This window comes from Cucurbita pepo, chromosome 13 (assembly GCF_057944985.1).
Source record: "Cucurbita pepo subsp. pepo isolate OVF chromosome 13, ASM5794498v1, whole genome shotgun sequence".
NCBI lineage: Eukaryota > Viridiplantae > Streptophyta > Magnoliopsida > Cucurbitales > Cucurbitaceae > Cucurbita > Cucurbita pepo.
The window spans coordinates 1,634,355-1,645,049 of NC_141810.1; the positions used below are offsets into that span (position 1 = coordinate 1,634,355).

The 10,695-nt window shown below is 39.0% G+C and overlaps 2 protein-coding genes across 2 annotated transcripts; one reads left to right on the forward strand and one right to left on the reverse strand.

Annotated features, from left to right (window-relative positions):
• Window positions 1-1,679: 1,679 nt before the first annotated feature.
• On the forward strand, window positions 1,680-4,546 carry LOC111783926 (protein DMR6-LIKE OXYGENASE 2). Its single transcript, XM_023664736.2, has 4 exons — window positions 1,680-1,985; window positions 2,071-2,318; window positions 3,562-3,883; window positions 3,961-4,546. The coding sequence occupies exons 1-4, from the start codon at window positions 1,761-1,763 to the stop codon at window positions 4,204-4,206; spliced, it is 1,041 nt and encodes a 346-aa protein (XP_023520504.1). The 5' UTR covers window positions 1,680-1,760; the 3' UTR covers window positions 4,207-4,546.
• An 815-nt stretch (window positions 4,547-5,361) lies between these two features.
• Window positions 5,362-8,107, reverse strand: PRPL11 (plastid ribosomal protein l11). The gene is made up of 4 exons (XM_023664735.2): window positions 7,788-8,107; window positions 7,522-7,694; window positions 7,368-7,431; window positions 5,362-5,682 (listed from the first exon to the last, which is right to left on the reverse strand). Exons 1-4 carry the CDS (start codon window positions 8,023-8,025, stop codon window positions 5,474-5,476), a joined length of 684 nt encoding a protein of 227 aa, XP_023520503.1. The 5' UTR covers window positions 8,026-8,107; the 3' UTR covers window positions 5,362-5,473.
• Between the last annotated feature and the right edge of the window lie 2,588 nt (window positions 8,108-10,695).

Below are 10,695 nucleotides of genomic sequence, written 5' to 3' on the forward strand. Positions count from 1 at the left end.
TCACAAGAGTATGTCACAGGGAACGCAGAGGAATGTCAAGGTCAGCACCTATCACTCTTAATTATTTGCAGAAAATATAATACGGGTATTCAAATGACTCGATAATTCAACCAAATTGAGCTATCCAACCTTGAGTAACATTTTTTTTTTTTTCGATTTAGATTTGGTTGAATTTTTTGAAAATTGATAATTTAAGTCGATTCGCAGGTTTGACATTTTTTTTTTTTTTGTCGCATAACCAACCAACCCGAGAATAAGGTTACAACTCAGCCCTACTCTACTTCGAGTGGATTCAATATATATTCTAGATCATAAGGAATTAAAACAAATTGTTTTTGGAAATAAATAGTATGGAATAATTACAAAAATATATATATATATATATATATATATCCTTATAATACTTCAAGACGTGGCAATGATTTCTTCATTCAAGATTATCTATGTGGCGTATTCAAGACCGTCCAAACCACGAAAATTTTCGTCACGTCAGCAAAACGTCAGCGAATGACGTCTTCTAACACACGTATCCTTTGAGATCGTTGGAAATGTGATAATATAAAAATGATAAAATATAGACAATTTTTTTTTTTAATTTTTATATTTTAATTATTTTCATAAGTAAATACAAACTTTAAATTGAAATTTGAAATAAATCAAAATTTAATACATTAATAAATATCCTTAGTGAAACATCTTATTTATTTGGTTAAAAAAATAGAAAAGGTTAAACAAAGGTCTAATTGTTTATAGGATATTTCAAAAATAAATTTTTATTGATTCATAGAAGTGTTCGTCTTCCAAATCATTTCTCTTGTCCGTTGACTTTAATCTTAGGACATATAGACCTATTCTCGAATAAAAAAAAAGATTAAATATTTATTGTAGCTTACGAAGAAATGATCGATTTGTTGGTTGACTTCGATTTCGATTTGTTTGAGTGAACTCGTGCTAAAATAAAGAAAGACTTTCTCTATTTTATAGAATTTTGATAGACCCAAGTTTTGATTTGGTTGATTTTGAACCGTGTTTTTTACTCGGAGCTCTAACCCAATCATTTTCCAAGAACTTAAATTTTTTAACTTTGACCTAATTCATTTTTAGCGAGCTCGGCTAAATTAACCTCGAATTTCACTGCCATTATGACACAATTTTATTAAACTAGCTCACAAATGACCTTATTTTAATTATCAAAATTTTAAATAATTTTTAAAGACATCTATTTTCATTATTAATCTAAATTAATAACATGAACCATATGGTTTGGTAAGATATTTATTTTTTTTTTTTTTTAAGGTTTTCTAAAAATTTAAGAATATGTTTTAAAAATTAAAGGATATTTTTGAAATATTTTGAAAGACGGAGTATTTTTTTAAACAAAATATTAACCGTTTTCTACTCAACTAAGATTGAAGTCATCCTTTAACCCTTTTTTAGTTTTAAAGGTATTTTTTAGACTTCTTTTTTTAATTTAAAGTATTATTAAAACTTTTTAAACCTACAAAATAGAGTTATATATATATATATATATAATTTTCCATAAAAGACAATTTCAACCCAAATTCAAGTAATTCAGTAAGAGAATGACGTCAGAAATAAGACGTCAGCATCTGTATTTTTTTTTTTTTTAGAGAGGTGTTATATAAGGCTGTTGCTATAAGAAGGTGCGATTTGTAGCAAAACAATTCACACAAACGCATTTGATTTCCTCTCTTCATTAAATTACCCTCTGCAGATCTTGTTCCCTCATAATTCCGGCCATGTCCGCCACCGCCAAGCTGCTTGTCGCCGATCTCGCTTCCACCGTCCACCAACTCCCTTCCCGCTTCGTCCGCCTCATCGACGACCGTCCAAACTTCTCCCATGTCCGAGCTCCGACCGGCTACTCTTTCCCTGTCATTGACCTCCACAACCTCCACGGCCCCTCTCGTGCTGATGTCGTCGCCCAAATTGGCCAAGCCTGTGAGCGCGACGGTTTCTTTCTGGTAATGGGTTGTTTCTAATTTGGGTAAAGTTTTAATTTTTTTTTTTTTTTTTTGTGGTTTTAATGGAGGGGTTTGGCTGTTTTAGGTGAAGAACCATGGGGTGCCGGAGGAGATGATGAATGGGATGCTGAGATTGGCTAGGGAGTTTTTCCGGCTGCCGGAGTGTGAGAGACTTAAGAGCTATTCCGATGATCCGACGAAGACGACCAGGCTTTCGACGAGTTTCAATGTGAAGACGGAGAAGGTGGCAAATTGGAGAGATTTCTTGAGACTCCATTGTTACCCTCTCGAGCTTTATGTCAATGAATGGCCGGACAATCCTCCATCCTTCAGGTAACAAACACTTTTCATTCATGTTCATGCATGAATGTCTATACACTGTCCAAGCCGTAAGCAGATGTTGTCCTCTTTGTACTTTCTCTTCTTCTGAGTTACTCTCAATTTTTTAAATGGTCTAATCTGGAGAGCCACACCATTGTAAAGGGTGGAGAGATTTCTTCCCAACCAGGTAAGATCTCACAATCCACCCATCTTTGGAGCCCAACAATCTTGTTGAAATGGGATCCCACCAAATTCACCCTCTTTAGGTCCCACCATGTTGCTGACACATTATCTCATGTCCATGGGACCCCACCAAATTCACCCTCTTTAGGTCCCACTATGTTGCTGACACATCATCTCATGTCCATGGGACCCCACCAAATTCACCCTCTTTAGGTCCCAGCATGTTGTTGACACATCCTCTCATGTCCACCCTCTTTGGAGCTCAGCCTCCTCACTAACATATCGCCGGGTGTTTTGACTCTAATCCTCGACTTTCCCTTTAGAGCTTACCCTCAAGGTTTTTGAAATGTGTCTGTTGGTGAGAGGTTTCCACACCCAAAGAGTGTTTCGTTCTCCTCCCTAACCGATGTGCGATCTCATAATCCACCCATCTTCAGGGCCAGCGTTCTCGTTGGCACTCGTTCTTTTCTCTAATCAATGTGGGACCCCCACCAAATCCACCCGCTTCAGGGCCAGTGTCCTTGTTAGCACATCGCCTCATGTCCACCCTGTTCGGGGCTCTCCTCCCTAACCGATGTGCGATCTTATAATCCACCCATCTTCAGGGCCAGCGTTCTCGTTGGCACTCGTTCTTTTCTCTAATCAATGTGGGACCCCTACCAAATCCACCCCCTTCAGGGTCAGCGTCCTTGTTAGCACATCGCCTCATGTCCACCCTGTTCGAGGCTCTCCTCCCTAACCGATGTGCGATCTCATAATCCACCCATCTTCAGGGCCAGCGTTCTCGTTGGCACTTGTTCTTTTCTCTAATCAATGTGGGACCCCACCAAATCCACCCCCTTCGAGTCTAGCGTTTTTGTTGTCACATCGCCTCATGTTTTTCCTGTTCGGGGCTCACCCAATGTCTGGCTCAAGCGCACCGCTAGCAGATATTGTTCTTTCTTGGCTTTACTCTTTAAAAAGCCTCTGCTAATGAGATGTTTCCACACCCTTATAAAATGTGTTTCGATCTTCTCCTCGCTAACATTTCTAACATAAAACATCCTTAAATATCCTTACTTGCCTTACACAGGAAAGAAGTGGCGGAGTATTGTACAAGTGTGAGGGAATTGACACTAAAGCTATTAGAGGCCATTTCTGAGAGCTTGGGGTTACCAAAAGACTCCATAGCCAATTCAATTGGAGGCCATGGCCAACACATGGCCTTGAACTACTATCCGCCATGTCCACAGCCAGAGCTCACCTTTGGCTTACCCGGCCACACCGACCCGAACCTCATCACTCTCCTCCTCCAAGACCAAGTCCCCGGCCTCCAAGCCCTCCACGACAACACTTGGTTCGCTCTCGACCCCATCCCTAACACCTTTATAATTAACGTCGGCGATCAAATGCAGGTATAACCCTCTTCTTATATATATGTCAAAACAAAGATCATGAATATATAAATGATAATATTTATGTTTTTGTTTAGGCGTTGAGTAATGACAGATACAAGAGCGTGCTTCATCGGGCTGTTGTGAATAGTGAAACGGAGCGAATTTCGATCCCGACATTTTATTGTCCATCGCAGGACGCGATGATCGGGCCGTTTAAGGAGCTGGTCGACGACAAGAATAGAGCGGTTTATAGACAATTTACTTATTCAGAATATTACAAGACGTTTTGGAATGAAGGACTTGCAACCAAAAGATGCTTAGATTTGTTTAGAGTTGAATGATTTGCACACTCCAATTGATCCTTCCATGCTTAAGGGCTGCTCGCATCTCCGACAGAGGAGCTTTCTGAGCTGGTTGAGCTGATGTCGGGCCGCACAATGGCCTCCTCCATCAACGACCAACTGCCAAGCTTGACATGGGATGACAAGTTGACAGCGTATGGCTTGAAGACTGGCCAGCTGAGATGTTTATCATCATAGTTTATCCATAATGTTCTTATTTCAAAAAAAAAAAAAAAAAAAAAAAAAAAAAAGTATATTATGTCATATGATATCTTTATTTGATTTGATGACGATTGGTGAATCGATAAAGTGCACAAAATGCAATCGTTCATTGACATCATCCTTGATCTTCTCTCAATTTCTTTTGTTTCGATTTCGTTCTTTTTGCTGTCAAGGATTGCATTAACATATAAAATAGAAGGTTGTATGACTCAACCAACATAAAACATGTGTTGTTGAATATATAATATTAAATATATAAATGATATATTTGATGTTCGGTATAAAAGTTGTATATCTACGCAAAACTGACCAAAACCAACTCACCATCAGTGTAGTTTGTCGGTCAATGTGACGATTTCTCCAAAACTGATCGTCAAACATCAATATGTCATTCATCGACTAGACCTCATGGGAACTCATCAATGTGTCATTAACCTCTATTGACACGAACTCGTACACTTCAACCCAGTTAACTAGACCTACAACTTAGTGTTGTTAGTGTTGTTCTTCCAAATTCTCATGGGAACCAAAACATACCCCTTCATTTTCAGTGGCTCGATCATAGAAACCTCATGGTTAAGTGTGTTTTTCCTAGAGCTACTCTATATTGTACGACCTCTTGAAAGTTTTCACCGGATGCATGTAAGTAAGAACAAAACATTTTGGAAGGGCTTGAGTTGGTTTGTGGGAATAATATTTACTCTTAAAAATGAACTGTAACGTTATCAGAGGATGCAGAGAAATGTCGAGTTAACAAAGGCCGTATCCAGATTCTGAATCATGGGCATGAGACCATAAAAAATAGGAGAGAACAAGAAACCATAGTGGATAAAATTGTTGATTCCGAGCCCATGCTCAAAACCGAGGCTCGAAATGGAATGCTCTTCAAGATAAACAAAGAAGAAAGCTAAGTAAAATCAAGAACAGGAACCATATAGAAGTAGGAAGCTTGATTGTGGACTTGTAAATGTTGTTACATTGAGATACCTCAAATAGATCAAAGCATACAAAAAAGGCAAAGAATAAACCAATTTCTCACAAATGGCTACACAAGTTCCTTCTTTTTAGGTTCAAGAACAGGAGGATCGACCTCAATTCCCATATTGGCTGCTGTTCCTGCTATGACCCTCATTGCTGATTCAATGGTTGTGCAATTCAAATCTGGTAACTTTTCAGCAGCAATCACACGCAGCTGTTCAATGGTTATCTTTCCCACTTTTTGTGCCTGTGGATCTTTTGATCCCTTTTCAACTCCTGCATAACCAGTTCATACCGATTAAAACGAAAGTTCGATGATCGTTTTTGCATATGATCTCGTAACAAACGACATGTATTGTATCATAAAAGAGAGAAGAAGCAGATTCTCGAGGTGCAACAGTTCGACGATAGCACTCTTGAAAGGCTATTGTAATATTGTAATTTCTTTCGATCTTGTGTTTGGGTACCTAACGCATACTCGAGCTGTGATGGGAGGTGAGTATGCCGCCCCAGCCACAATGTTCAAGCTGCAACAGTCCCTCCATCCCTAGGAGGGTTTGTGCCCAAACATTGATAGCCATTGAGGAACTATGGATTCACTGCAACATGCTACTTAAGTATTTACTGAACAATTTGTCAAGCCGAAACGTGTCCATTGGTAGTGATTTAAGGGGTTGATCATGGATTTATAAGTAAGGAAATACTGTCTCCATTAGGATGAGGCGTTTTGGAGAAACCAAAAGCAAAACCATGAGACCTTAAGCTCAAAGTGGACAATATCAAACTGCGGTGGAGATCCGTGATTTCTAATAATAGCATCAAGCTACGGAATAGATCCCGGTTGAAAATGGACTGATAATCCATATAATAATACACGAAGGCCTGAAATTTGAAGGAGACACAAAAATGTGCGAAAGAAACCAACAGCCTCTAAGAGAGATGGGTAGAGGAGGATAATATCCCTCCAATATTGCTTGCACCAGACATATCAGCTCGAGACAAGAAGATCACTAGGCAATCTTTTCAGATTTTATTATGGATGTTCATACCACCCCAGAAGAAAACTTTGATTTTTAAGATAGGACGTCATTTCTGTAACAGCCCAAGCCTACAGCTAGCAGTTTTTGTCCGCTTTGGGCTTTCCCTTTCAGACTTCCCCTCAAAGTTCTAACACATGTCTGTTAGGGAGAGGGTTCCACCCTCTTATAAGTAATGCTTTGTTTCCCTCTCCAACCGATGTGAGATCCCACAATCCACTCTCATTGGGCCCAGCGTCCTCGCTAGCACACCGCCCGATGATTGGCTCTGATACCATTTGTAACAGTCCAAACCCACCGCTAGCAGATATTGTTCTTTTTGGGTTTTTCTTTCTGGACTTCCCCTCAAAGTTTTAAAACGCATTTGTTAGGGAGAGGTTTCCACACCCTTATAAGGAATGCTTCGTTTCTCACTCCAACCGATGTGAGATTTCACATTCCACCCCCCTTGGGAGCCCAGCGTCCTCACTGGTACACTGCTCGATGACTGACTCTGATATCATTTGTAACAATTCAAGCCCACCGCTAGCAGATATTGTCCTCTTTGGGCTTTCCTTTCCAGGCTTCCCCTCAAGGTTTTAAAATGCGCCGGTTAGATAATACAACCTCCCAACCTAGGCTAGGGTGAGGTAGATGACTCATAAGATGTAGGACTTCTTCCATGTCTCAATCCTCTCATCAATTCCTTCAACTAAGGAATGCAAAATACTCTACATATCAAGGTAATTCAAGGGCCATTTCCCATCTCAGACCTCAAATTCATGCTTATTAAAGACATTGATCTCTGCCACTACAATTTTATCTAAATCCACTCTAAGCCAATCTAAACAAGTTACTATTGGATAGACATATGAGCAGATAAACACATCAAATAAGAAAATGGAACAGCCAAAAGGAACATCAAACAGTAAAAAAGGGAAATACCAGCAGCCTTGAGAAGAAGAACTGAAGCAGGGGGAGTCTTGAGCACGAAAGTAAAACTTTTATCCTGTTCCAAATTAAACAATCAAGAAATTCCCAAAGGAAAGCATGGCAAATCATTCACATACAACAACAGAGAAAGGAAGAACAAACCCACATCGTAAACAGTAATTTCAACTGGAATAACGTAGCCAGCCTTGTCGGCTGTCTTGGCATTATAATCCTTACAGAAAGCCATAATATTAACACCCTTCGAACCAAGAGCAGGGCCAACAGGAGGAGCTGGGGTAGCCTTCCCAGCCTCCAGAGCAAGCTTAATCACCCCAATTACTGCAACCCCCAAAAACAAATTAGAGAAAACCAGAGCTCAATCAAGAACAATGTAGAAGAAAATTAAGGGTTTATGAGAAAAAAGAAATTTACCCTTCTTGGCTTTTCCACCAGGCTTGGCTTTAGGAGGCGCCATTGAGACAACACTGAGACGCCTTGGAGTGGGAGAGATTAGCGACGAAGATTGGCCATTGCTGAAGAATCGAAGCGGGAAATTGAACTTTGAAGACAACCCTGAAGAGGGTGAAGCAAGAAACGAAGAGGAAAGATGCTTGGAATTAGCAGTAAGTTTAGAAGGAAATGGATGATAGATGGAGAGGGAGGACGCCATGGATAAGCAAACACAGAGAGCTCTCAGAACTTCTTGTGGATAAACCCAGCAAATGACATAAAACGTTCCGTTTTTCACAACAGAAACCCTTTTCTTATTTCAATAAATCTTTTATATTTTTTTAAATTTTCATTATGGGAACTAATTAAATTGATCATATAAATTTTGATAAAACACATGAACTGGGCCCAATATCAATTATTACGAAAAGCCCAAGCCCAAATATAAGATTGGGCCAAAATTGTAAGACGTTGTGATACCACGTATAAAAGCCCAATATTGTAATTTAAAATATATATATATATTCCACGTATGCGATGTTGAGTTTTTTCTTTATATACCTAGGATGTCCCGTCCCCTTAATTAGCTACGGTGAGATTCTAACAATTCAAGAGAAAGTCTCGACTCCTTTCTCTAGAGCCCTTTTGACTACACCTTCAAGGCTCAAGGCATGGCTTTAATACCATGTTAGAAATCACGACTCTCCACAGTGGTATGATATTGTCCACTTTAAGTATGTATAAGATCTCATGGCTTTGTTACTCCTTCCTCTAGAACCCTTTTGACTACACCTTAGCTTTGATACCATGTTAGGAATCACAATGGTATGATATTGTCCACTCTAAGTATAAGCTCTCATGGCTTTACTTTGGACTTCTCCAAAAGACCTCTCATGTGTGACTCACTCCCAATAATCCCCCTCTCATACCAATGGATATAGTATTTCTCACTTATAAACTCACGATCATTCCTTAAATTAGCCAATGTGGGACTCACTCCCAATAATCCCCAATAATCCTCAACAGGATGAACATGAAGAATTGGTGAGTCCATGGCTAGAAGGGTTCATAAGTTGAATTAGACAGAGACATTTTTAGACTCAACCCAGACTCAAACATTCGAACCCAACTTTTTGGGTTCATGTGGTTCTAGCTGTCGATTCATATTATTATTATTAGAAGGCCCACAAAATATTAAAAAAAAAAAACAATTGAATTTCTAAATTCAAACTTGAAAGTGTGAAATATTAAAATAGTATAAAATGAATATAATTAATTGAAAAACCAGTCGAGATAAATATATTACGTGGGTTCGCAGTGGGATCGTTTGGAATTTGGTTCAGTTAGATCCACGAAAATCTGATGGGGTTCTTCTGTTTCGCCATTAACGGCCACAGATGCTCTCAAATCCTCCATTTCTTCACCAGAATCCTTCTCCATGTGAAGCTTCTCGCCGCCCGTTTCGGCCTCCTCAAGCCCTCGCCGGAGCACCATGCCGACTCTCCCTTCCAGCCTCCGACCAGCTACCTCTTCCTCACCGACGGCCCCTGCCCTTCGCTGGTCACCGTTCCGGCCGCTGATTTGCAGGCCAGGATCAAGAACAGCCTCCCAATCGTCGAGTTTGGGGATTTTGCTGCAAAACAGGGGATTGAATTTGGGGGAAACGACGGAGAAGAAGAGAATCGGATGTGTACGATCTGTTTGAGCGAAATGGAGAGATCGGAGCCGATGAGAGAGCTCTGTAATTGCCGCCATGTCTTCCATCGGGAGTGTTTGGATACGTGGATTGATGAATTTCAGATTACGTGCCCTGTTTGTAGATCTTTTCTTTTGCCCTCCGGTGACGGCGGTGGGTTTCGATTCCTCCGGTGACCGTCATATACACAGCTACAACCGCCGGGATGGACGGCGGCAACTCGTCCACCGCCTGTACTCGTATACTCTTATTTTCTGAATATTCATTTTGTAATTTATCGTTAAAGTTTTATTATGTAAAGTAATAAATTAGTGTATAATATTTAATTTATATAAATAAACTTAATTAAGTATTTACATTTTAAGTATATATGTTGGACATGAAATAAAACTTTGTGGATATTAAATTTATTAGATTAAAAAAAACTAAACCAATATTTATCACATAAAATTTATTAGACATTTAAATTTAATTTAAAAAATCAAAATGGAATATTTTAATTTTTTTGAATGGTTTAATTGAATTGGATTAGATGTCGCTTTCAACGATTCTAATATTTATTATAATTTTAGTTTAAAAGAGAAACAATTTGACTTTATAACTTCATCTTTTACCCACCTTATCTCTAAATGAGTCGGTCATATTGTGAACCATACTATGTTCGGTCCGATGAATGAGGAATAGGTAGCCACACACCAAAGAGAACAAACGGGTCAAATTGCGGTGTGGATAGTTTGAGTACGAGTCTGGTTGTGGGTTTGGTTCGTATAGATTCCGTCAAAGTCAAAGTGTATGGGTAAAGTCATCGTTCAATAATCAAAGTCAACAGTCAATGGGTACAGTCAACAAGCAATTTTGTCAAAGTCAACTATCCATAGAAAATTTGATTAAAGGAATTAGACTATTTCAAGAAATTTTGACTAGTCTAGTCTCGTCTCAACTCGAATCTCCTAGTTTAGGTCGAGTTTATTTCTTCCTTTTAAGCATGATTCGATGGTTTTAGCTCGAATTGGCCTATTTTCAATTGTTTTGTAGTTGATTTTAACGATACTAATAATTATGAGAAGTGCTAAACAATTAAAGTAGTTACAACGGTAATCGAGGTAAGTAAATTCACTATTAAGACGTTATATACTTATCCCTGGTTGGATGAACTATTTGCTATATGTTATACCATGATACTATTCTCGTATG

Excerpts from the sequence above, each read along its gene's own strand:
- LOC111783926 (XM_023664736.2), top strand. The coding sequence starts at position 1,761 with ATGTCCGCCACCGCCAAGCTGCTTGTCGCCGATCTCGCTTCCACCGTC. Across the intron at positions 1,986-2,070 it reads AGCGCGACGGTTTCTTTCTG|GTGAAGAACCATGGGGTGCC; the intron begins GTAATGGGTTGT and ends TGGCTGTTTTAG. Across the intron at positions 2,319-3,561 it reads GACAATCCTCCATCCTTCAG|GAAAGAAGTGGCGGAGTATT; the intron begins GTAACAAACACT and ends TGCCTTACACAG.
- PRPL11 (XM_023664735.2), bottom strand. The coding sequence starts at position 8,025 with ATGGCGTCCTCCCTCTCCATCTATCATCCATTTCCTTCTAAACTTACT. Across the intron at positions 7,695-7,787 it reads TGGTGGAAAAGCCAAGAAGG|TAATTGGGGTGATTAAGCTT; the intron begins GTAAATTTCTTT and ends TGGGGGTTGCAG. Across the intron at positions 5,683-7,367 it reads TCTTCTTCTCAAGGCTGCTG|GAGTTGAAAAGGGATCAAAA; the intron begins GTATTTCCCTTT and ends CTGGTTATGCAG.